We start from the raw sequence: 27,964 nt of genomic DNA, 5'->3' as shown, positions 1-27,964 counted from the left end.
CTACAGACAAGTCTGTGTCAACCTTACTGAATCTCTTTACAAATTTGTAGATTGTAAACCATTATTGTTCCATACTGAAGGCTATGAAACATTTTTTTTCCTTAATAAAAACTTTTAAGAAAACTGCTTCATTCTTGTGATCATCTAGAACAGCGGTCTCCAAATGCTTTGATCACACACCCCCAACATGCATGTTAATAAATTATACATGTAAATGTTAGTAAATTATACACATATAAGTATATTAAATACTGGTGTTTCTTAACTTCTTTCTTTTTTAGATAATAGTAACAACAGCAGGAGTACACACTATTTGATTGATTTCTGTGTGTGAGTATTACTAGGTGACAATACTGAGGCAAAGAGAGGTTAATTAACTTGCCCAGGTCACAAAATTAGTCAATGGCAAGGCGAGAATTTGAATGCAGGTGGTCTGATTTTAGAGCCTGTATTCTTAACCCTTACACTATATACTAAAATCATAAAAAGCTCTCACAGAGTCTTCCTGAACCCAGTGCACAGTGTTGCCTGAGCCCCACTTTGGGGCTCACTGCTCCAAAGCAGTTGTTGGAGGTGGGTGTGTCATTCAGTCACTGAGGAAACTTGTTAAAATGCAGATGTTTGGGCTGTATGACCAGAGATTCTGACTGGGGTGCTCAGAGGTGAGGCCCAGGAACCTGCATCCTAAACGCCCCCATGTGATTCCAGTGCAGATGGTCCCTAGACCTCTCTTTGAGAAAAAGAGCTCAAAATAACTTTTTTATTACATATAACCTAAAACTCTAGATATTTTTCTTTGCTGATGTAGTGCACTGTTTAGATTACAAATTCAAATCAGCTTCTAACCTTCTTCCCTTGCTCATATATGAGGCTGCCTGTTTCTATAAAGGGATTGTTACAATGAGGAAAAATGAATTCATGCTAGAACTTCATGCTAATACCACATCAAACAGTACAGTAATAAGGCCCTTTGGTAATTAACACATCCCAGAGACAGAAATGCATTAATCCCCAATTCTGTTCTATTGAGGATCTTGTTAAGGTGAATGCTCCCATTTAAGAGGTGGAAACCTTTCAGGGCAAAGATAATATAGATGATCCTCCAAAATAGATTTGCTGCCTAAATAATGTTATTAAGTTCACAAGATAACACCTGGAAGATATGATCACTTGCTATGCCCACAGTTTACCTGGCACCAAGAAACTGATGACTGGTCTCCCCTAAGACTATGAGAAATAGATCATTGCTTGTCCCAGGGCAGGGGAGGAGGGGAAGTATGCAACTTAGCATAGTTTAACCAAAGTCATCTGTAACCAGAAAGTGATAACTAAGTTGAGGAGATAGCGGCTAAAAGGGGCAAAAGCCAATCCACACGAGCATATTTAGTGGTCAAGCAGATGAAATGGACAGCTGCACCAAGAAATATGCCAGGCAGTGTTCAGGCCCCGGGGAGCACCCAGGTCACACCAACCGTAAGGAATTAAAAGCTCCACTCCTGACAAGCTAACTTCCGTGACAAGGGTCCACTTGCCTTCTGCGAGGCGGTACGTAGCTCTGCCAAGCTGGTGGCAAGGTTCTTGGCACACTGGCTCAGCTGCATGGCCGCAGCCTGGTCACTGACAGTGGGCACTGCGGCTTTAGCAGAGGACACCATCTTGCTTCCAGGCTGTGGAGAGAAAAGCTGAAAGTAAGACAGCTCCTGGGCAGCAAGAGTCAGAGTAGAGACCCAAACAGCAATGCCGCCTTATCAGCCAGAACTTACTTTGCCCTAAAACAAGGAATATTAAAACCATCTAGTTTCCCCCCATAATTGCCAACTGAAATCAGATACTCTAGGGCAGTACATTCTAGGAACGTTTGAAACAGAAAGTATGTGTCTTCAGACTGGCTGAATGGATACAGAAACAAGACACATATACATGTTGTCTACAAGAGACCCACTTCAGACGTAGGGACACATATAGACTGAAAGTGAGGGGTTGGAAAAAGATATTCCATGCAAATGGAAATCAAAAGAAAGCTGGAGTAGCAATACTCATATCAGACAAAATAGACTTTAAAATAAAGACTATTAAAAGAGACAAGGAAGGACACTACATAATGATCAAGGGATCAATCCCAGAAGAAGATATAACAATTGTAAATATCTATGCACCCAACATAGGAGCACCTCAATACATAAGGCAAATGCTAACAGCCATAAAAGGGGAAACTGACAGTAACACAATAACAGTAGGTGACTTTAACACCCCACTTACACCAATGGACAGATCATCCAAACAGAAAATAAATAAGGAAATGCAAATTTTAAATGACACATTAGACCACATGGACTTCATTGATATTTATAGGACATTCCATCCAAAAACAACAGAATACACTTTCTTCTCAAGTGCACATGGAACATTCTCCAGGATAGATCACATCTTGGGTCACAAATCAAGCCTTGGTAAATTTAGGAAAACTGAAATCCTATCAAGCATCTCTTCCGACCACAATGCTATGAGACTAGATATCAATTACAAGAGAAAAACTGTAAAAAATACAAACACATGGAGGCTAAACAATACACTACTAAACAACCAAAAGATCACTGAAGAAATCAAAGAGGAAATCAAGAAATACCTAGAAACAAATGACAATGAAAACACGACTACCCAAAACCTATGGGATGCAGCAAAAGCAGTTCTAAGAGGGAAGTTTATAGCAATACAATCCTACCTCAAGAAACAAGAAAAATCTCAAATAAACAACCTAACCTTACACCTAAAGCAATTGGAGAAAGAAGAACAAAAATCCCCAAAGTTAGCAGAAAGAAAGAAATTATAAAGATCAGATCAGAAATAAATGAAAAAGAAATGAAGGAAACAATTGCAAAGATCAATAAAACTAAAAGCTGGTTCTTTGAGAAGATAAACAAAATTAATAAACCATTAATCAGACTCAACAGGAAAAAAAGGAAGAAGACTCGAATAAACAGAATTAGAGATGAAAAAGGAGAAGTAACAACTGACACTGCAGAAATACAAAGGATCATGAGACTATTACAAGCAACTAATGCCAATAAAATGGACAACCTGGAAGAAATGGACAAATTTTTAGAATAGCACAAGACTGAACCAGAAAGAAAGAGAAAATATGAAAAGACCAATCACAAGCACTGAAATTGAAACTGTGATTAAAAATCTTCCAACAAACGAAAGCCCAGGGCCAGATGGCTTCACAGGCGAATTCTATCAAACATTTAAAGAAGAGCTAACACCTATCCTTCTCAAACTCTTCCAAAATACAGTAGAGGGAGGAACACTCCCCAACTCATTCTATGAGGCCACCATCACCCTGACTCCAAAACCAGACAAAGACGTCACAATGAAAGAAAACTACAGGCTAATATCACTGATGAACATAGATGCAAAAATCTTCAACAAAATACTAGCAAACAGAATCCAACAGCACATTAAAAGGATCATACACCATGATCAGATGGGGTTTAGCCCAGGAATACAAGGATTCTTCAATATATGCAAATCAATCAATGTGATACACCATATTAACAAATTGAAGGATAAAAACCATTTGATTGCCTTGTAATCCAAGTGCCTGAGTTAGTGTTTGTATTTATGATTGTGTTTGTATCACATGGCATCATAGAGTGCTGCCTGGCTGAAGGTTTCAAAGTCATAAGAATAGAGGGAAGAGGTAGGAGAATTGGATCACATGGAATATGAGCGTATAGATGTAGAAAATTTAAAAAGAAGAAAACCTGTACTGTAGCATCTGGTATCATGTTTATTTTATAAGTGTATATATTGTTCAGATACTAACTAGGAAAAATTCATTAACAATAAATATGCTATGAACTTAAAAAAATGATAATCTCAACAGATGCAGAAAAAGCTTTTGACAAAATTCAACACCCATTCATGATAAAAACTCTCCAGAAATCCAGAAAGTGGGCCTAGAGGGAAACTACGTCAACATAATAAAAGCCATAGATGACAAACCCACAGCCATCATTCTCAATGATGAAAAACTGAAAGCATTTCCTCTAAGATCAGGAACAAGACAAGGGTGCCCACTCTCACCACTATTATTCAACATAGTTTTGGAAGTTTTAGCCGTGGCAATCAGAGAATAAAAAGAAATAAAATGAATACAAATTGGAAAAGAAGAAGTAAAACTGTCATTGTTTGCAGGTGACATGATAGTATACATAGAAAATCCTAAAGATGCCACCAGAAAACTACTAGGGCTAATCAATGAATTTGGTAAGGTAGCAGGATACAAAATTAATGCACAGAAATCTCTTGCATTCCTATACACTAACAACGAAAAAATCAGAGAACTTAAGGAAACTCTCCCATTTACCACTGCAACAAAAAGAATAAAATACCTAGGAATAAACCTACTTAAGGAGGCAAAAGACCTGTATGCAGAAAACTATAAGACGCTGATGAAAGAAATCAAAGACAATACAAACAGATGGAGAGATATACCATGCCCTTGGATTGGAAGAATCAACATTGTGAAAATGACTACACTACCCAAAGCAATCTACAGATTCAATGTAATCCTGATCAAATTACCAATGGTATTTTTCACAGAACTAGAACAACAAAATTTTACAATTTGTATGGAAACACAAAAGACCGCAAATAGCCAAAACAATCTTGAGAAAGAAAAACGGAGCTGGAGGAATCAGGCTCCCCGCCTTCAGACTATACTACAAAGCTACAGTAATCAGGACTGTATGGTACTGGCACAGAAACAGAAATACAGATCAATGGAACAGGATAGAAAGCCCAGAGATAAACCAATGCACAGATGGTCTCCTTGTCTTTGACAAAGGAGGCAAGAATATAAAATGGAGAAAAGACACTTTCTTCAATAAGTGGTGCTGGGAAAACTGGACAGCTACATGTAAAAGAATGAAATTAGAACACTTCCTAACACCATACACAAAAAGAAACTCAAAATGGATTAAAGACCTAAATGTAAGGCCAGGCACCATCAAACTCTTAGAGGAAAACATAGGCAGAACACTCTATGACATAAATCACAGCAAGATCCTTTTTGACCCACCTCCTAGAGAAAGGGAAATAAAACCAAAAATAAACAAATTGGACCTAATGAAATTTAAAAGCTTTTGCACAACAAAGGAAACCATAAACAAGACCAAAAGACAACCCTCAGAATGGGAGAAAATATTTGCAAACAAAGCAAGTGACAAAGGATTAATCTCCAGAAGGTACAAGGAGCTCATGCAGCTCAGTATCAAAAAAACAAACAACCCAATCAAAAAATGGGCAGAAGACCTAAATAGACACTTCTCCAAAGAAGACATACAGATTGCCAACAAACACATGAAAAGATGGTCAACATTACTAATGATTAGAGAAACGTAAATCAAAACCACAATGCGGTATCCCTTCACACTAGTCATAATGGCCATCAACAAAAAATCTACAAACAATAAATGCTGGAGACGGTGTGGAGAAAAGGGAACCCTCTTTCTCTGTTGGTGGGAATGTAAATTGATACAGCCACTACGGAGGACAGTATGGAGGTTCCTTAAAAAACTAAAAATAGAACTACCATATGACCCAGCAATCCCACTACTGGGTATATACCCTGAGAAAACCATAATTCCAAAAGATACATGCACCAGAATGTTCACTGCAGCACTATTTATAATATCCAGGACATGGAAGCAATCTAAATGTCCATCAACAGATGAATGGATAAAGAAGATGCGGCACATATATACAATGGAATATTACTCAGCCATAAAAAGGAACAAAATTGAATTATTTGAAATGAGGTGGATGGACATAGAGTCTGTCATAAAGTAAGTAAAGTAAGTCAGAGTAAAGTAAGTAAGAAAGAGAAAAACAAACACCGTATGCTAACACACATATACGGAAACTAAAAAAAACGGTACTGATGAACCTAGTGGCAGGGCAGGAATAAAGACGCAGATGTAGAGAACGGACTTGAGGACAGGGGGGTGGGAGGGGAGGGGAAGCTGGGACGATGTGAGAGAGTAGCACTGACATATATACACTACCAAATGTAAAACGGATGGCTAGTGGGAAGCTGCTGCATAGCACAGGGAGATCAGCTTGGTGCTTTGTTATGACCTAGAGGGGTAGGATAGGGAGGGTGGGAGGGAGGCTCAAGAGGGAGGGGATATGGGGATATATGTATACCTATAGCTGATTTACTTTGTTGTACAGCAGAAAGTAACACAACATTGAGAAGCAATTATACTCCAATAAAGATATTCAAAAAAAAAGTATGTGTCTTTTGGGGTGGAGCGGGAAGTAAAATTGGGCTAGTGGCTTGAAATTCTTATTTAAAACAGATTTGATTTGATTTTATTAAATATGTTTGTGTTTCTTGGAATAGCTCTTTAACCTATGTCTCAAATATATGTAATAGACTATTTAGAAAAATACAGGGACACAAAATGAAACGAGTAACCTCTCACATCTCAGAACCCAGGACAATTTCACCATGCATGGGTGTTTATGTGTAGGCACATATATTTTCAAAAGTAAGATCATACTATTTATTCTGTTTTCCAATCTCCTTGTTCCACATAGTCTACCTTTTTCATAGCTATGTAATACCCTGTGTATACATCAGTTATCACTTTTCAATCCTGTATTGTTAAGTATCTTTCCATGTTTTCAAATATAATAAACAATGATAAACACCTTTGTAACTAAAATTTTGTACACGTTCATAATTTTTTTGTATAAATGTTTCTGGACCAAAAAGTATACATAATTTTAAGGTTTTTAATATGTATGCTATACAATGGCTCTTAGTAAAGCTGTAACAATTTAAGTGCCAGATCATAAATACCAAGGACACAAGTTAATATTATTAATATTTAAGGAATTCATGAGAATTTATAAGAAGAATCAGCATGAGTATATAAAAAGCATGAACAGACAAGTTCACGTAATAAAAACAACTGAAACGTGAAAAATGTTTAACATTGTGAAAATCAAGGACATGCAAGATCAAATAAAAACTTAACCAAGTAAATTGGCAAAAACATTTCAAAAAAATGATTGATTTCCCAACTTGGAAAAGAGGTATTAAAAAGTGTGCTCCAAAATGCAAATCAAAACTACAATGAGGTATCACCTCACACCAGTCAGAATGGCCATCATCAAAAAATCTACAAACAATAAATGCTGCAGAGGGTGTGGAGAAAAGGGAACCCTTTTGCACTCTTGGTGGGAATGTATATTGATACAGCCACTATGGAGAACTGTATGGAGGTTCCTTAAAAAACTAAAAATAGAACCACCATATGATCCAGCAACCCCACTACTGGGCACATACCCTGAGAAAACCATAATTCAAAAGGTCACATGTACCCCAATGTTCATTGCATTGCAGCACTATTTACAACAGCCAGGACATGGAAACAACCTGAATGTCCAACGACAGATGAATGGATTAAGAAGATGTGGTACATATATACAATGGAATATTACTCAGCCATAAAAAGGAACGAAATTGGGTCATTTGTAGAGATGTGGATGGACCTAGAGTCTGTCATACAGAGTGATGTTAGCCAGAAAGAGAAAATAAATATCATATATTAACGCATATATGTGGAATCTACAAAAATGTTACAGATGATCCTATTTGCAGGGCAGTAATAGAGGTGCAGACGTAGAGAACAGACACGTGGACACAGAGAGGGTAGGGGAGGGTGGGACGAATTGGGAGATTAGGATTGACATATATACACTACCATGTGTAAAATAGGTAGCTAGCGGGAACATGCTATAAAGCACAGGAAGCTCATTTCAGTGCTCTGTGGCGGCCTAGATGGGTGGGATGGGGGGGAGGTCTAAGAGGGAGGGGATATAGGTATACATATAACTGATTCACTTCATTGTACAGCAGAAACTAACACAACGTGGTAAAGCAATTATACTCCAATAAAAAAAAAACCCAAATTTGAATCTAAAAAAGAGTAGCTATGTGTATATGTATAACTGATTCACTTTGCTGTACACATGAAACTAACACAACATTGTAAATCAACTATATTCCAATAAAAATTAAAATAAAATAAAACAAAGAGGAAAAGATAAATAAAAAGTGTGCTCCCTATGATGCTAGTTGTAAATTTAGATTCATTCATCCTTCTGGAAGGGTAATTTTACCACATGTATGAAAAGAGTTTAAAATGTAAACTTTAAAAAAAGTTTAAAACTTTTTGATCTGCTGATTCCATTTCTATTTATTTCTGACTCTGGCCTTATTTTTGTAAAGATCTGATCCGTCTACAGTAGCAAACTTAAAAGAACAAAAGAAACAGGAAAAACAAGGTTTTTCCTTGTCACAGAGTGACCCCTGGACCACGTCCACACTGTACTATCATAAGACCCTACGATCCTGCCAGTAGTGGGACAACACAACTGATTCTGGGACCTGTAACCACCTACAGCAGAAGACAAACAACTTGTCCAAGCCTCAATTCTCAATGTCCCAAAGATAAAAATAAGCTGCTTGCAATCCTAGCTCTAGTAATTTACCCTAAGGAAACAATTCAAGAGGGGCACAAAGATTTGAGCACACACCAAGACTTTTTTTTTTTTCATCATATCACAGGTTGTTTATGACGGCAAATAATTGAAAACAACCTGTATGTCGAATGACAGAACAGCTAAACAATGAGTATAGTATATGAGAGAATATGATTCAAATTCACAGATGTTCATAATATAAATGTTAACATGAAAAACACAGTCAATACACAGTGAATCCCAAGAGAATACATACATTACATAAATACGTTTGTATATGTATGAAGATAAAATGTGAGGAAGCACAAACTTTTCATGTTGTATCCCTGCATGTTGGAGCTATGGCTCTTGAAGAATTAACCAAATTGATGTATCACTGGGTCCTGTAAGTACAGATCTGAATAGACAGGGACGAGGAAGAAACTTGCCAAACCACATGCACTGTTCAGGAGATCCAAGTAGACAAAGTGCCGAGAGATGTGAAAGAAGTACGTACAAAGGGAGTGTTCACAACTTAATATCCACATTTTATATTTAATTAAAAAAAAATGAACCTAGCCACACTTCACAAAGACCGACAATACTTACTAATTCTATATTTGCCACAAGAAACCACCACACCTTTGGAGGAGATGCACTCACAGATTCTTATTTCCCTGGCTATGAATAATGGCATGAGGTATTCTGGAAACTAGCAAACCTAAAGCAATACTTAGTACTATACTAGGCTGTTTGTCAAAAAGTGCAGCTTATTACATGTTTTCCCTCACGGAAGAGAAATACAGATAGCAAAATGGATAATGTGCCATCTTCTGGGGCAATTTCCCTGCATATCAGCATCTTGCTTTGCCAAGCTGCATCTCCCTCTCCCGAAACTGCTTCCAGGTCTGCTTACTGCAAAAACTTTGCTCTGGCTCTGGAATCTGTGAAGTCCTCTCCTTAAGGATAAAGGGCACTCCCTGCCCAGTGGGCAGTGGGGTGGGGGTGGGTTGAGGTTCTGGGGAAGACGGAGGTGAATGTTTCCGTGGTACCTGGAGGAAGTTCTGGCTGGAGATGATGAGCGCCAGCTGGGCACTGAGATCTTCTGCTTGGGCTTGGCTCCCTCTGACCCCCTGGACTAGCTGAGGGATGTGATCAGCCACTGCCTACAGGAAGCAAGGAAAATGAAAACTGAGCACACCCAGGATGGTGACGTACCAAAACAGGGTGTGTGGGGAAATGCCCCCAGTGATAATGTTCTGTGGATGTGCCTTCCCTCCTGGGGGTGTCTGGCCCAGACCTTGGATTCACTCAGTAGCTTTAGCCTGTTGGGCCCTTGCCAACACTGATGCCAACACAGTACCTGTGGGTAGGCTCCTCCCACACACGCTCTACCCTGTGGTCCCCCGGGTCCCAGTACACGCAGCACAAGGTGATTCTCCATAACGAAGCCTTAAAACAATTTCCCCAGTTGCAGCTCACCCCATCCTGGCTCGTTAGGGTTGAAAACCCTAGCATCAAAGAATCTATCCAATTCACAGGTGGATAAACTCAATTCATATAGTCCAGTGATCAGAAGAAAGTGAGAGAAGCACTCAACTAACAGCATACTTCAGCATTTCGATATCTGACTTTGTGGGTATACGTTCCGTCTGTCAGCTTTCATGTGTCACTGTGGTTCCTCTTCCTGTGTTCTCACTGCTCAAATGGGAAAACCCAATGCCCGGGGTAGGGGAGGGAGGACAGCATCCCAAGGTGAGACCACTTGAAAGTGACCGTCTCCCACGGTGCCTAGGAGATGCTGGCCTTTTCCCTCTCTACAAGTCCTCTGGCTTGTCCCTTTGCGCCACGCCACATCTGACCTACCAGGCCCTCAGAGGCCATGGCACAGTGACCGTCACTGCTAAGGAAGGGCCCAGAGCAGCCCACCCTGGTGACACGTTCTTTTCAGGAGCCCATTCCAGCAAGAATTAAAAAAAAATATTTCCAGGAGAATTTCACTCGAATCCTCTTCAGGACTGCTGGCTCCAGGAATGTGGCCCACTTTACCTTCTGCACCGCAACCTTATAAACAGTAATGCTCTCATTCCCTGACAGAGATACCCAAGGGCTGACTATGTTCTGTTTGTTCATAAAAAGTAGGGGGAAGGTTCATACTATTTTCCTGGACACAAGTAGCATGTGCTCCCTGAGAAGGGGAAATGCCATTCTGCTACCCCTGCTGGCGGCTGAAGCCAGGCCCCAACAGGAAATCAACTCCCTCTGCAGCAGGGGCCTGGCTCTCAGAAAAAAACCCCTCTTTACGTGCACAATCCCGAGGACAGGGTCCTCCTGCATTGCTGAGGCTTTTCCACCAGAGCAAACTTGCTCCCCAGTGAGGGGCTAGCCTCAGAGAACTGGGATTCAGGACGTGGAGGGCCCTGGGTGGTCTCCCCACAGGAGTAAGTCCATTTTTGAAGTAGAAGCAGCAACACCCCTCACATGTGAATGGTTTCACAGACGAGATTTGAGAAAGGAGAGAGAAGGCTCAGAGCCCATGCAAATCCAAGATGCCTCTGCATCCAGCTCCCACGGCGAACCGCAAGCACTGCAGGGAACTTCAGTCAGACATGGTGCCAACATGTGCGCAATGGCCAGGCAATGAGATGTGCTTTTGGCACCACTCAGGGCTCTCCCGGGAGAGTTAACTCTGGGCGCTCAGAGAAGGTGGCAGAGGTGGACGGCACACTCTGCGGCGCCTTGGCTTCAGCACGGCGTCAGCGACAGGTCTTGGGAGATCAGTGAGCACCAGAGCGCAACAGCAATGAGGCCAGACAGGATGAATAAATCCTCAGGTGCCATCAGTGCAAAGCAGGAAATCACCCCTGCCACGACCAGTGAGGACTGAACACAAAGGCCACCATTCAAAGGGAGGAAGGCACTCCGGAAATTCAATGCTTCATTACAGTTTCAGAGCCCTAAACGGCCTTGTCATTGATCCTCCTTGACTTGTGCTCTCAAAAAGAAGGAAAAGTATCTAGACAAAGGAAAGACAATGCTGGGAAAAACATGTTCTCTTTCCAAACATAGGCCATCCACTTAACAGACAAAAACCAGACGTGTGTGTGTACACCTGGAACATGGGAGCCGGAACAAACTGGATTAGGGACCTGGAGGATCAGTCTTAACCGAATTACCAGGGCACTGGGCGCTCTAATGTTATCAGGGTCTCCTCCAGTAGACCTGGCTCTCTGGCAGCTGGTGTCTCACCTTGCAGCTCTGGACCAGCTGCTGCTGGGCCGCGGGGTTCTTGTTGGACACGGCCGCGTTCTGGGAGGCGGCGATGGTCTGCGTGGCTGCAGCTGCAGCCTGCTTGGCTGCAACCTGGGGAGGACAGTAAGAGGAGGTGAGGCAGGGTTCACACGTGCAAACACACACACACGCACATTGATACAAATCCCCTCCACTAAAGGGGGGCACCGCACGGCTCCAAGAAAGGGCACGCCAGGCACAGACTCCGCCCTTTCAGCACCAATGACATTCTAACCTAGCCACGCCCTGTTGTCTTCCTTTGGTTTAAGTACCCTGGGGCAATTGAAAAAGACAGGCTCAAGTTCCGACGTTCATCTGTCATTTCTCAAAAAGACAAGGGACGAGTCCCAGGACCGTGATGTCACTGATAAGCAGCACTAAGTCTAAATGTTTTAGGAGAAAAACATTTCTCTCACAAGAAGCATGGGCTGCTCTCTGGGTCAAGCACCAAGCACAAACACTGGGGCTCTTGACGTGCCTGGGCTCAGAAAGGCCCAGATGTCCCCACTGGCGTACTTAACCGTGTTTAGTCTCTAATCTCCCTCCACGGACAAGGAGGTCAGCTTTCCTCCAGAACCCAGCAGATTACACGTGGAGGGCTTCCTCACTAGAGCCAAGTTCTGGCCTCTAATGCCCCTAAATTTTAGTCTAAGAATCTCCTGTGTACATTTGTGAGAGAGATTTATTTTCTTACAGAATTTGTGCCTATTCCTTTTTTTTTTTCCGAGAATAAATAAGCATTCTGAAAGTCGACAGAAGTATTTATTACTCCCTTCCAAACCTCTTCATCCCCATCTCCAGTCTTCCAAAGTTCCTATCATCTATTGGGAGTCGTGAAAGAGTATTACCTCCAACAATATATATACATTTTTAGCTAAAGGTCCTTTCTGAACGTGTATATCCCTTAATGCCAGGAAAAAAAAAAAAACCTGGTTCCTCCTGAAAGAAAATTTGAATTCTGTTCAAGAATGTTAAACTCTGAAAAGATTCTGGCATTGTGCAACCATGAACTGAAGCAGTTTTTCAAACTGTGTCAATGGACCTAAACCACTGAACGTAAATGTACGATGTCCCTAAACCAGCCGTTCAAGTTCCTCATGGCACCTAAAGCATTAAACTGCATCGTCTATCTTGATTTAGCTTCCTTTCTAGGGGTACTGCCTTATGAATTTGCTTATTCTTTCAATGGACTCTATGCAAATCTAAAACCTGGAAAACCAGCCTCTTTACTGACCTCCAGTCGGTTGACGATTTTTTTCTTAATAGCATTCTGGGCTGCAGCGTTGGTTGCCACCCGGAGACCTTCTGCAGCTTCTCTCAGCCTTTGCTGCTGGTCCTCGTTCTCAGGGTTGGCTGCAGCTCCCTACAAAGGTGAAAAGAAAGATTCCAAGAGGTCCAAGGGGCAGCATGCCACAGACGCTGAATTCATGCCTTTAATGTTACTTTTTCCTATGAATACCAAGTAACAGGAAGAGAGAAGCCAAAGCAGTATCTTTATGATAAAGATGTTTCCTCTCACAACAAAAAAATATCTACCAGGGAATGTCTCCAAACTGCACAGCTAAACAAGAAAAATCCAATGGTAATAATTAAACACTTGAGATCATTGCCTTCATCATCCAAATAAATTACCTTGTGGTGAGAAACCCAATGGTTTAAAAGATGTTAAGATAAACCTCCCTCCTGATCACATCTCTCAGGGAGAATTTTATTTTAATTGGTGTGACAGACACATATTGCTGCTGAAATATCCTCCTGTCCTGCGGCACTGGTGAATGAGAATGGGCTAAGATTACAGCGTAACACAGGGGCCGGGATGGAGGGACTGGGGGGATGGGAACGCCATCCAAAATTCTATAAGCCAATGTGGTTCAGCAAAGACCATGATTAGAAACTGCATTCCTAGAGGGTCTGGGTTGGCAAATATAGCCAAGTAGAATTGGTCCCCAACTGTACTAATGAGAGAAATCAACGCCCCTATCCAGGCAGGGAAAGAGGGTGCTGTGCACAGCCGATGGCCATGTTTCCCTTGTGTAAGCCCACGGCTCTTTTACTGTGTTGCTGTAAGTTAAAGTGTGTTAGGAGTCCAAGTGGATTTTAGTTAGATGGGTAGGATTTTGAAGCAGGGAAAGGTTAAAGGTAATGTAGGGAGAGGATAATTTTACTACCCAATAACTCGACAAAAACTTAAAGCACATCCAGTCTTCCACCTCCACCTGCGATAAAAGCATCAATCAAGATTCTTCTCACAGGGCCTAGATGCTTTGTGACCAGCACTGGATGTATGTAGATGAATGAGTTTCTTCCCATGAACATTTTCAGGCAATAATATTTGCTTGTGAGGCAGAAAGAAACACCAATTATCGAAATCAATTTCCTAAACATCTCAATTTTCCATGTGAACACCTTGCCAAATTTACCAATTTGCAAAAACCTCTTTCATTGAACTATGATATGTATAAAAAGTCATAGGAATTCACACTGAATGGAACAGTTTTAACATCTGTGACAGAGTTGTTTTGCCATCCTCTTGGATGGAATCTTATTTTAAATTTAAACCATTTTTAGTAGTCCTGATTTTTGTGTTTTTCGCAACTAAAAAATTATATTTTTGCCTTTCACATGTAAAAGGATTGTTTGGGCTCCTTTTGAGTTCTTCTGCAAGTTTATGAGAGTCATTTTATTTTTTCTGATCATCAGGTATTTTCTAAAGCCACTCCTTTATCAATGCCTCCAGTGGCATGCCAGCCTTAACTGTGTGTTTCAAGCAGCAGGAAAGCACCATTTCTGCACGTTACACTGACGTGGGTGTCTGGATCCTTCCTTAGCAATATCTTTTTTTTTTTTTTTTTTTTTTGCAGTATGCAGGCCTCTCCCGTTGCGGAGCATAGGCTCCGGACGTGCAGGCTCAGCGGCCATGGCTCACGGGCCCAGCCGCTCCGCAGCATGTGGGATCTTCCCGGGCCAGGGCACGAACCCGTGTCCCCTGCATCGGCAGGCGGACTCTTAACCACTGTGCCACCAGGGAAGCCCAGCCATATCTTTTTTATGATGAATGTGTATTAGATATGGGGTACTAATCTTGGCCTGAAATCTTAGTTACTGATTATGAAATATTTTTTTTTTCTTCACACTAAATGTATTCTTTGGAAGTCTAACCATCATACATTCTTTATCTTTCAACAAAATTCAGCAAATTAAAATACTGCCATGACAACAAAGTATCAACTTTTAACTAAAAAGTTAAAAGAACTTACAAAAACACTCAACCTTGTCCCATCTAATATAAATAATCAAAAATAACAAACACTTTGGTAACTTGGTATAATGCCGTGAAATAGTCTGGGGAGCAATACACATCTAAAAACAAATGTGCACATTGGTCCTGGCTCAGTCCTGGTTATGTGATGGTAGGTTTAATCTTTCTGAGTTTTAATTTTCTCATTTGTAAAGTAAGGGACAGATTAGAGTTTTCACTAAGGTTCTTTCCAGCCTAGCAAGTAATTTTTGTGAACATGAGGGTTTGCCTGAAATGGCTTTCTTTAAACTTAGGAGAAAAAAAAGGAAACAAAACTAGTAACAACCTTAAAAAAATTAACTATAATCCAAAACCCTAATGCGTATTTTTGCTAAAAGGGATGCTAAGGAGCAGAGTTTCTTGGCTGAAAGAGGGATCAGGGACAGAGGAAGGAAGTCCAGACCCTGCCCCTCCTTGGGACTCTCTTCAGCCCTACCCAAGACATATCTCTAAGGACTATCAGCCCCTCAGGTAATACAATGGTGAGTAAGACAAGGAGGAAGGTCTACTGGATGTCACTGCATATCACAGTACATCGAAAGTGAAGCAATTCACATACTTGGTTGAGATACATTACTGTTCTGTTAGAGGCCAAGGAGGCAGGCTAAGCTGTGGGGATGTTTAATGAATCTGAAATGCATAGGAATACATTAAACATGTTACCTTGGTGATATGAAGTTGAAAGTCATTTCTATTTTCTTATTTATACTTGCTGCATTTTCTATTCATTTCACCAAAAGCATGTGCTAATTGCATAATAAAAACAGCATAGATAAATACAGCCTTATCCATTTAAAATAGTTCTCACCCAGAGGCAGGCATCAGAATCCTCTGTGAAACACACACACATACACCGGGTCCCGGCAGCAAACTCGGAAGTTAGGATGTTTGGGGGTGGAATTAAGGCATGTGTACTTCAGTAAGTTTCACAGGGTTCTGAAACAGAGCCCTGGATAAGAATCACTGGCTTTTAACAGCAATTAGAGAAGAAAAAGAAATAAAAGGAATCCAAATTGGAAAAGAAGAAGTAAAACTGTCACTGTTTGCAGACGACAAGATACTATACATAGAGAAGCCTAAAGATGCTACCAGAAAACTACTAGAGCTAATCAATGAATTTGGTAAAGTAGCAGGATACAAAACTAATGCACAGAAATCTCTTGCATTCCTATACACTAATGATGAAAAATCTGAAAGAGAAATTAAGGAAACACTCCCATTTACCACTGCAACAAAAAGAATAAAATACCTAGGAATAAACCTACCTAAGGAGACAAAAGACCTGTATGCAGCAAACTATAAGGCACTGATGAAAGAAAAATTAAAGATGCTACAAACAGATGGAGAGATATACCATGTTCCTGGATTGGAAGAATCAACGTTGTGAAAATGACTATACTACCCAAAGCAATCTACAGATTCAATGCAATCCCTATCAAACTACCAATGGCATTTTTCACAGAACTAAAACAAAAAATTTCACAATTTGTATGGAAATGCAAAAGACCCCGAATAGGCAAAGCAATCTTAAGAAAGAAAAAACAGAGCTGGAGGAATCAGGCTCCCTGACTTCAGACAATGCTACAAAGCTACAGTAATCAAGACAGTATGGTACTGGCACAAAAACAGAAATATAGATCAATGGAACAGGATAGAAAGCCCAGAGATAAACCCATGCACAGATGGTCACCTTATCTTTGATGAAGGAGGCAAGAATATACAATGGAGAAAAGAGAGCCTCTTCAATAAGTGGTGCTGGGAAAACGGTACAGCTAAATGTAAAAGAATGAAATTAGAACACTCTCTAACACCATACACAAAAAGAAATTCAAGATGGATTAAAGATCTAAATGTAAGGCCAGACACTATAAAACTCTTAGAGGAAAACAGGCAGAACACTCTATGACATAAATCACAGCAAGATCCTTTTTGACCCACCTCCTAGAGAAATGGAAATAAAACCCAAAATAAACAAATGGGACCTAATGAAACTTAAAAGGTTTTGCACAGCAAAGGAAACCATAAACAAGAATCACTGGCTTTTAAGTTAGAATGGGCATCATCAGAAAATCTACAAACAACAAATGCTGGAGAGGGTGTGGAGAAAAGGGAACTCTCTTGCACTGTTGGTGGGAATGTAATTTGATAACAGCCACTAAGGAGAACAGTATGGAGGTTCCTTAAAAAACTAAAAATTAGAATTACCATATGATCCAGCAATCCCACTACTGGGCATATACCCAGAGAAAACCATAATTCAAAAAGACACATGCGGGCTTCCCTGGTGGTGCAGTGGTTGAGAGTCCTCCTGCTGATGCAGGGGACACACGTTTGTGCCCCGGTCCAGGAAGATACCACATGCCCCGGAGTGGCTGGGCCCGTAAGCCATGGCCACTGAGTCTGCGTATCCGGAGCCTGTGCTCCGCAGTGGGAGAGGCCACAACAGTGAGAGGCCCGCGTACCACAAAAAAAAAAAAAAAAAAAAAAAAAGACACATGCACCCCAATGTTCAATGCAGCACTATTTACAATAGCCAGGTCATGGAAGCAACCTAAATGCCCATCAACAGACGAATGGATAAAGAAGATGTGGTACATATATACAATAGAATATTACTCAGCCATAAAAAGGAACGAAATTGGGTCATTTGTAGAGACGTGGATGGATCTAGAGACTGTCATACAGAGTGAAGTAAGTCAGAAAGAGAAAAACAAATATCGTATATTAACGCATGTATGTGGAACCTAGAAAAATGGTACAGATGAACTGGTTTGCAGGGCAGAAGTTGAGACACAGATGTAGAGAACAAACATATGGACACCAAGGGGGGAAAGCCGTGGAGGGGTGGTGGTGGTGTGGTGTGATGAATTGGGAGATTGGGGTTGACATGTATACACTGATGTGTATAAAATGGATGACTAATAAGAACCTGCTGTATAAAAAAATAAATAAAACTCAAAAATTAAAAAAAAAATAAAGAAGCATCATGACATAGCATAGCTGTCAAAAAGCACAAAGGTGTCTGTTAACTCTTTATTCAAACTCTCCTATAAATAGCTACTGGGTTTTGGATAACAGTGAAGCAGGAAACACCTATGCAAAATCTTTTTTTTTTTTTTAAGTGGTGAGTTTTGAGAATTTGCTGCCTTTATTCTTATATATATATATTTATATATACATATATTCTTTTTCAAATTCTTTTCCCATATAGTTATTACAAAATATGGAGTATACTTCCCTGTGCTATACAGTAGGTCCTTGTTGTTTATCTATTTTATATATAGTAGTGTGTATATGTTACTCCCAAATTCCTAATTTATCCCTCCCCCCACCTTTCCCCTTTGGTAACCATAAGTTTGTCACCTATGCAAAATCTTGAAAGAAGTTTAGCTGAGAAGTCGAATGGAGGGCAAAGTGACATTAAGGCTGCAGGAAGAAAACAGGTCAAAGTGAATTTACTGTTGAAATCTCAAGTTGAAATTAATCATCATTTTCACTAAAGCCAATGGCAATCACCCAATGTAAAAAGAGTACTGGCTAAGCAGGGACTCTGTTGTCTATGGCTGAGTCAGCACCACTTCCCTAAAGAGTTTTTTCATTCATGTGTTCCATGACCTTCCCCTTTCCCACTTGAAGAAGGTTAAACATTACAAAGCCATATAGATTTTAAACAAACAAAAATGCACACTCGTCTGACCATTCTCTATCTTGAAGGTACCTTCCAAATCCTAACTTTCAATGACGTTCACTTTTCAATTGAATAAATCCAATGTACTACCTTTGCAGCCTCCACCATGCGAGCGGTAGAGTCAGCCAAGAGTTTGGCTGCTGCCAGGAGCTTCTTGGAATTCTCCATGTCGATTTCTGCTTCCGCATCTGACCTCATGGCGTTGACGAGGTCTGAGGTGGCCTGAGCCAGGACCCGGGCCTGGCGTACCATTTCACCTAGAGGGTGGGACAGAGGATGCAGTCTGTTTGTCTGCTTCCTAAAGCTCAGGGGAAACCTCAGGAGCCAGCACAGTCTTGTCTCTATTCTTCTGGCAAAACGGACGAAGAGAAATGAGCCTCCATGCTCCATTCCTAAGCAATGAAGCCAAGTCAGATCCTGAACCAAAAATATTCCCTGTGGCTGCCAGGCCTGTCTACCCCCAATCACATCCAAGTTCAGTCTTTAACTGTGTGGGATAAAAATGACATAAGTAACCTAAGAGGAACCCTTTATAAAGAGAAGGCAGGGAACAAGATTATGTGGATTTATTCTGTGCATTTACGCTTAGTAAATACTTATATAGAAAATATTATTTACCTCACGTCAAAAGCCACTTACACAAAAGCCCCTATAATGAGCTCTTTGAGTAATGTGCACAGGAAAAATATTTTTAAATTTTGAGTCAATCTGCATGCTACCTAACACCAGATGAGTGGTATCACATAACCCACTCTATTTGTGTCACTTGGCTCTCACTCATAGGAAGCACAGACCCCAGTTTCATGCTCAAATGCTGAGATTTGCCTTGGCCCAATCTTCCTATCAATTTTCTCTTTGCTCACCCTTTCCTTCCCAGCATTGATTTTGATCTCATTATTAGTAATTGTTATTAGTAGCTGGGATTTTACTGTTATCTATTTCAACTTCCTTTTGGAAGTGGGAGGGGTACCATCGTCAACATTAAAAATAAAACTACTCAAATATGAGCAATTTCCTCCCCGAAAGGTCATTTGTGAAGAATGATGAAGCACTGTTAACATTAAGGGGGAAAAAAGCTTTCACGGAAATCAAAAAGTGCTCAGTTCAAGGTACCCTGGATTGGATCCTGGGACAGTGAATGGACATTAGTGAAAAGTTGGTGAAATCTGAATAATGTCTGTAGTTTAGTTAACAGTAACATACCAATGCTCATCTCCCAGTTCTGACCAATGTCCCGCGGCCTAAGGGAGATGCTAAAAAGGAGGGAAACTGGGAAAGGTACAGGAGAAGTCTATTACCCCAGCAACTTTACTGTATATAGAAAAAATATCCCACAATAAAAAGTTTATTAAAAGAAATAAAAACAAAAGAACCAAAAAAATCCAGATGTGTGGAGCAGTGCCATCTCTTAAATCACTTAAGAAGGGTAGAGAAAATCACAGGTAATTTTCTTTAAAAAATATACTCGTTAAGAAGTATTGCTCTGTGCTGAGGAAGAAGTAGGAAAATAGACTTCTTACAAACTCCTGGTAGGGTTGCAAATTGTGGAACCTTTCTGGAGAGAAATTTCAGACACGTTTAAAATAAAAAATGTACATACTTATTGGCCCAGAAATTCAACTGATAGGAATTTAGCCTACATATATGTCCCAAAGTAAACAGAGATATTTTTACAATAATGGTTACTGCAATATTAATTTTGTAAAACAAACAGAAACTTGGAAACCACCTAAATGTCTGTTAAAAGACAACTGGTTAAGTAGATTATGATGTATTCATTGAATAGAATACTATGCTGTCATTAAAAAGATTAGTGTATAGGTCAACATGAAGAAACTTCCTAATATATTCGGTGAAAAAGGTTGCAGAAGAGTATGTGTAACAGAATTCCATTAATATGAAAAGAAAGAGGGTGTTGTACATACACATAAATGTCAGTAGGAAGATTGAACATTTCTGCAAAGATGAAACAGAAATTGGTAAGTGGTCATTTCTAGAGATTTAGATAGGATAGTGATGGGCTGGGTCTGGGGAGACGTAATTTTTAACTAATATACTGAAAAGGCGCATTTTACAAACATACATATATATATATCTCGTGATGTTTGACATCTTAGAAAAACCTTTCTGGTTGGAAAGAGACTGCCCCTCCCAGAGCTAGCCAATATTTAGAGATAGTAAAGGGTCTAGTCAAGAGCATGGTGGTAAACTACCCAATCCAGAGTCAGCCTCTGTCTGGTCCCTACAGCCCAGGAGGCAATATTCCTCTGCCTTCATCATCCCAGAGCCATGGATCAGGCAACTAGGGATCACCCCTATAAGGGTAGAGCCAGCTGAAATTATTCAGACTAGCCAAACTTAAGCTGTTCATCTTGCCTTTCCCACAGAAATCCCAATATAGGTGGTGGCCTAAGCTCTCTCCTCAATGCTGTCTTCTGCGATCTGATCAGAACTTGATGCTTCCCCTGTGACCCTGTGTGACACGCAGTGACCCCCTGTCTGGGACCTGTCAGTATAATAAACTTCATTCCAAGCCTCATTCTTGCCTCCCCCTGTGGCTGCACCAACTTTACCGTATCCAACATGGACATTCTTGGAACATAAGGGATTTACTGTGTATCTAAATTATTAAATAAAGATATCCTAGTTAACGTTAAGTCTTTCAGTGTTGCTGGGACAGGCACAATAGGAGCCTCAAATCTTCTTCCCAGCCTCAGGGAAGAAGTCTCTGACTGAGGCGGATGAGAACTTGCCCTTTTGCCAGATGTCCAGGCAACCATCGTCTGACTCACTCACAATCATCACCATCAGGGAACCCTAAACCGACCGGCCCACCCATAGACCAGCCCCTCACCAGCATCGCCCATGGAGCTGAAGATGCTCTCGGTGACACACATGATGGTGTCGGTGGCCTGGTCATAGCGACCAATGGGCTCGCCTCGGCTGGCAAACTGTCGCACATGCTGCAGGAGATCGTGGAGGGCCTGGCTGACCACACTGGCCGCCGCGCTGACCTGCTTCAGCAGCTCAGTGTCGTCGGTGGCTGCCTGGCAGGCGTGGACGCAGTTCTCCACTGAGCGGTCCACGAGCTTCCCTGCTTCAATCAGCTGCTCCTGGCACACAGGGGAGCTGATGGTGGGGCTCACGACCTGAAGCGAGACAGGAGTGGGTCTTGGTTACCGTGGGACAACTCTGGTCTCCAGCGGCCACTAGCAGTTCCACCACATCCTTCCGTGGTCTGGGCCTCAGTTCCTTATTTATAGGACCAGGGATTCAACCAAACCATCACTGAGGTTTCTCATACTTCACCATTTCACTTGGTGATTTTAGATGCCTGTTAACTTTCATCTCCATTAGTGCTCTACAACCATTGATACTACTGACTATTTTTGTAGAGAGAAATTTCTGATATTTACCATTTATACCTCCTGCTCTTAGGAACCTCTGAATTGAGTCTTCTGAGCTGAGATAAAGACTATGTAAAAGTTTTTTCCAGAGGAATATATTATATTTCCTGGAACTCTGCCTCATGGTACTTGAAAGATTAGGGGGGTTGTGTCAGTAATCTGTGATACTAGGATGGTGAACAAGGAAAGCAGGAGGAAGACCATCAGTGACCCCTCTGACTGATGTTGCAAATCCTCCAACAGGACCAGAAATGCCAGGCTGAACCAGATCACACATCTGTACAATATATTATGTCATCAGGTTGAGAAACAGATGGCTCCCATCTTGTGACACGTCATCTCAGCAAAGATACACATGGTTGAGTGGAAAGGGTATCTGAAGTCAGACTGGCCCGAGTTGCAACCCCAGTCCTGCCACTTACGATTTCTGTGGCTGTAATCAGTAACATCTAAGGGCCTCAGTTTCCTCTTCAGTAAACTGGGGATGATGGTGCTTAATGAAGTAATGTATTACACAGAGAGTGTACATCCTAACTGGCAACCATGAACTTCATCATTACCTCCTTCTGATTCTGTGCAGTGCAGAAAGGGCTCCCATGGACTCTGTGGATTATTACTGAACCCATGTATAATGCTGTAACTGCACAATACAAGAGCTCTTTGTGCACAGGGGTAAAGAAGACATACTGAGAAGTCCAAAGGGGAGACACAGCAACTGGCATGTAGAAATGGCAATTAGATACAAAAAGTACCACTGCCCGAGGACTTGAACAAGGAAAAAATGATTCAAGAATTGGACACCTTATGCTAAAATCCTGTCATGTCACCCAAAAGACACCTGAAGCAAGCTCTAAGTCTTAGACAATTTTAACAAGTTCTGCCCCTGGTTCCTCCCAATGACTGGAGACAGATAAGAGCGTGTGACACCCTGTAGAAAGGGCTGGGGTGCCAGCTGGCTTACCTTGGCACACGCCACAAGCTGGGAGGTGGAGAGGGCACACTGGGTGGCGGCAGCAATCACCCTGTTCTGTAGGACTGTGTCCTCAGCCACTTGGGCAACATTCTTTGCCTTTAGTACCAACATGGCAGCAGCATTGGCAACAGCTTTGGCCAAACTCATTAAGACGTCCTAAGAAAAGGGAAAAAAAATAGTCATTTATATTTTCCTAATCACTCTTCACAGCCTGAAAGTAAAGTGTGGTGTCCACTTAAACATTTTATTAAAATTCCATTTGACCTTTTTCCTTCAGTACTTTAGAATAATATTTTTCCATTTATTTTTCTGAAATGTCCAGTTAGCCTGAGAGCTAATTAAGGAAGGAGACTTACATTCTAATAACACAGTCTCCTATACATTAAGTAGCATAGGTTTCAATCCAAAATAGGTTAGTGTGAGGGAAAGGCTTATATTGTAACCACTGACTCACATTTGTGCACTTAAATAACACTTAGAATCTTGACAACATCTCCTGAGTATGTGGTGGATCCGCTGAAAATATACATTATGAGCAGTTGGAAGGATAAAATTCATGGCCTCCATGTCATCATGCCCCACTGTAACTTGAAAATTTATTTTTCTGATTTCTACTTTGCACAAGATCTAAGTTGTCATCAGAAATTCAGCCATATCTTGGCCTCCAGAGGGCAACGTTGAACATGCATGGATAGCACCTCCAGCTCAAGAGCCCATGAATGCTCTGAACATAAGTTATTCTCAGTGTTCTGTAGTCTTCTGGATGGAGATTAATTATTATGAAAAGTGGAAAGGGAGCCTACATAAATAAACCAGCTACAAGAAGACCTCACTGAAGATGCAAGGAGCTCTGAGCCTTTAAAGATCAGTTTATGCTTCAAGTCAACATAAAGGCTTTCTGCCTGCAGGATGGAGAATCCTTTGACTTAGCCCATCAGATCTGTCACCCATTTCTGTGACCTGAAGAATCACCACTGCTATGTTTAATTCACTTCTTGGCTTTTAATACTGAAGGTCATTTATTTGGTTTGGAAATGTCTTCCCAAACATATAAGCCATTATTATTTTGAACATGTCAAGGCTTTCTCCCAGAGGAAATGTGGTCAGAAGTCTTTATTAATTCATCAGATAATGAAAAGCACTTTTGATTCTGAATGCAAAGGGCACCACAGAGTCTTTACAACAAGATATTTTATGAGAAGATATACTGGGAAGAGTGTTTAGCCTGTACAATTTTACACAGATCAAAGACTATATCTTATCCAGGCAAACCAGAAACCCATGAATCCACCAAATAAGTAGATTTTAAAATGGACAACAACAAAGCAGCCTGAAAGGAACAGTTTGGTCCAGCCTTTTTTAGGTCTCTGGTGTTTACTGGATGTCCAAGGAAAAACCACAGCCTGTGGTGCCGAAAGTTGAATATGCCTTTGGGATCTGACTGGCACTCATCTGTCATACAACTTCTAGAAACTGCTCCCAACATGGCCTGCAAAGTTACAGTTCTTGGACATCTATCTCAATGCTCAATGAAAACAAAATTTGAATGTCACAAATTATTATCAAGATTTTTAAAAGCAGTCTTCCCCAAATGGGTCAAAGTATTCCTTCCCTTGATAGGGATCCATCTTTTCACCCAGGGACCAAGATTTGGTCATGCAAACTTTGATTGTTCTAAAGGGCTTTGTTAGACTGATTTATAGAAATCCTGCTCCTCCTATTAATTTTGTCCCAGAAAAAAAAAAATACAGTTAGAAAAAGAACGTGATACTATGGCTATAGTTGCTGACAAGGCCCTTGTCAAACTTTTCAACAAGACCACTATTATGCGGCTCATGTAAAATAAATCTTTGTTAACTCTGGGAACATGCAGTACATTGAAAACTCAATAAAAAGCTCCAAGATAGGATCTCAAGAATCAGAAAAATAGAGAGTAAGAAATCCAATGTCAGTAAGCCAGGGGCTACCCATAACTGGAGGAGGTTGTAGGATCACCTTACTGCCCTGGTGTTTACCTAGAGAACGGGAAACATTCAAGCCAGGCCTTCCCCTGCTAAGAAAGCCTCCACCGGACCTACCCTAAACTTGAACCTGCTTCCCTAGCACGTCTGCATAGAAGCAGACATTAGGAGGCGGAGTTTGCATTTACACTGTGATGAAAACAGTCTGTCAAAGAAAAAAAAAAAAGAGGAAAATCTTTAAAGAAAAACAAAAAACACCTCAAGGCAGGGACTTCTCTGGTGGCACAGTGGTTAAGAATCTGCCTGCCAATGCGGGGGTCACGGGTTCGATCCCTGGTCCGGGAAGATCCCACATGCTGCGGAGCAACTAAGCCCGTGTGCCACAACTACTGAGCCCGCGCGCCTAGGGCTCACACACCGCAAAGAAGAGTAGCCCCCGCTCGGTGCAACTAGAGAAAGCCCATGTGCAGCAGTGAAGACTCAACACAGCCAAAAATGCATACATACATACGTACATACATACATACATACATACATACATACTCAAGGATATATGAGATGCCTTAATGAAGAACTGTGACTTCCCTCTCAATCTTCCCAAACACCTTGGAAAATAAGTTGACTGCTTCAACATAATTAAGCCTAGTAAACCAACAGATGGATCTTGTATTTACGCAATTCCTAAGTAGGTACCTACCTACAAAGAATTATTTGCTCTAATACAGAATGCACAAGACAACACAAGGGGAGTTTGGGGATCTGACTAAGGGGAAGTCAGGATGGGGACATAATTAGCTTGGCTTTAGTGAGATGTATTTATGTGGTCTACAGTTAATTCTGTTTATAGTTATTACTGGCCATTCCAGCACAGAAATGGCTTCCAGAAATACTCCTACCACTCATTATGGGTCTCAGCCTCCATGATCACATGAATGTTCATGCACTGAATGTCTCATTGTATTGCAAGATCTGAATGAGTGCTATGTTCCCAGCACCCCAGGAATGTGGAGAGTAGAGAAGGTACATGTTTCATGTATCCACAACATACCTGACCATGCCTTAGCGTAACTTACACATCTTGAGGTGATGAAGTTTGGCAGTTCTAGACAAAATAGCAAGCAAAATTGTCCCCTTTGAAGCAACCTGAATGCTAATGGAAAGTTGGATGATCCTTTTATTCTGAATTCTACAGAAATCCCAAACATTGAACCTGACGTAGGATTCGGAAAAGGGCATCTTCCAGAGAACAAGGGCTCAAACTATAACAGTTTAATTAGAATGTATTTGTATGTTACTTGTAAAATGAAGACTTAGGAGGATGAGGAATGAAAGGCATCTGCCCACAAGTATGTGAAGAGTTCATCTGAGCTTGAAGATCCCTGGCAGAAGGTCTCTACACCCCATCTGTGGGGTCTGGGAATAGAGGCAGACAGGTTGAGATCTTGTCTGAGCTGGCAGTACATCCAGCCAGCTGCAAACAGTGGCTACAGCTGATCCCCAGAGGACATGTCCCTGGTATTGAAAAAAAAAAGGGGGTGACAAAAAAGACTCCCACACTTCTGGTTTTGGACATGACACAGACAAGAGACCCAGCTCTAAACACAAAGGAAAGACTGTCCTATGTGTGAGCAGAGTGTAAGGGAGTGCCCGTGTTTTCACTCTTACATGTGAACTCAAGAATGATGCAATTAGGGACTTCCCTGGTGGTGCAGTGGTTAAGAATCCTCCCACTGGGGAAGGGGAAGCTGGGATGAAGTGAGAGAGTAGCATTGACATACCAAATGTAAAATAGATAGCTAGTGGGAAGCAGCCACATAGCACAGGGAGATCAGCTCAGTGCTTTGTGACCACCTAGAGGGGTGGGATAGGGAAGATGGGAGGGAGGCTCAAGAGGGAGGGGATATGGGGATATACGTATACTTACAGCTGATTCACTTTGTTGTACAGCAGAAACTAACACAACATTGTAAAGCAATTACACTCCAATGAAGATATTAAAAAAAAAAAAAAGAATCCGCCTGCCACTGCAAGGGGCACAGGTTCGATCCCTGGTCTGGGAAGATCCAACATGCTGCAGAGCAACTAAGCCCGCGAGCCACAACTACTGAGCCCACACGCCTAAAGCCTGTGCTCAGCAACAAGAGAAGCCACTGCAATGAGAGCCAGTGCACTGCAATGAACAGTAGCCCCCGCTTGCCACAACTAAAGAATGCCTGCACACAGCAACGAAGACACAACACAGCCAAAAATAAAGAAATAAATTTATAAGGTAAAAAATAAAAAAAATTTAAAAAGTAATGTCTTCATAAAAAAACAAAAGAAAAAAAAAAGAATGATGCAATTAAAAACCGTCCCAAATAGATAAAACAAGCTTGGCCATGAGTTGATAACTCTAGAGGTTGGGTGGTTGATATAAGGGTGGTTGTGACATTATTCCGTCCAAATCTGTGTTTGAAGAAAGTGTAGCACGCTGACTAGTGAGAACAGCTAAGTAAGTGTTTCAAAGTGGTGATGCATGATGTAAGTGAAATGAGTCTTTCAATTAAAAATTCTTTCTCTTTAACACATAAAGACCACACTCCAAGATAATCCACCTTCATCTTTTTTTTTGTCAGCTCAAGGAAGACTCAGCTTTTCATTACCTTCTCCCTGCTTGGGTCTAAGGCCATCGCTTAGGCTCCAAGATTATGGGCTGCAAATATCTTACCTGGAATCGCTCATCGGTCTCATTCTCTCCGATCTGCCGCAGAAGATCTCCACTGGCTTGTCCAATGCTTCCAGCGGCGGTCAAAACTGTCTGTCGAGGCT

General features: G+C 41.2%; 1 protein-coding gene across 4 annotated transcripts in view; it reads right to left on the bottom strand.

Moving 5' to 3' along the window:
• Positions 1–27,964, bottom strand: part of TLN2 (talin 2) — a gene marked incomplete at its 5' end in the record, with an annotated part of 203,651 nt that overhangs the window by 119,439 nt on the left and 56,248 nt on the right. For all 4 annotated transcript variants that reach the window (XM_079698821.1, XM_079698822.1, XM_079698823.1 and 1 more), the window contains 8 exons: positions 1,533–1,667; positions 9,591–9,704; positions 11,788–11,901; positions 13,064–13,192; positions 18,906–19,072; positions 21,670–21,964; positions 23,184–23,351; positions 27,864–27,962. In XM_079698821.1, the coding sequence (XP_079554947.1) occupies positions 1,533–1,667; positions 9,591–9,704; positions 11,788–11,901; positions 13,064–13,192; positions 18,906–19,072; positions 21,670–21,964; positions 23,184–23,351; positions 27,864–27,962 (1,221 nt within the window). The remainder of the gene's footprint in view (positions 1–1,532; positions 1,668–9,590; positions 9,705–11,787; positions 11,902–13,063; positions 13,193–18,905; positions 19,073–21,669; positions 21,965–23,183; positions 23,352–27,863; positions 27,963–27,964) is intronic.

Source organism: Hyperoodon ampullatus (genome assembly GCF_949752795.1).
Source record: "Hyperoodon ampullatus genome assembly, chromosome: 3".
NCBI lineage: Eukaryota > Metazoa > Chordata > Mammalia > Artiodactyla > Ziphiidae > Hyperoodon > Hyperoodon ampullatus.
The sequence above is the reverse complement of the archived record's forward strand: the minus strand, read 5'-3'. Positions and strand labels throughout refer to the sequence as shown.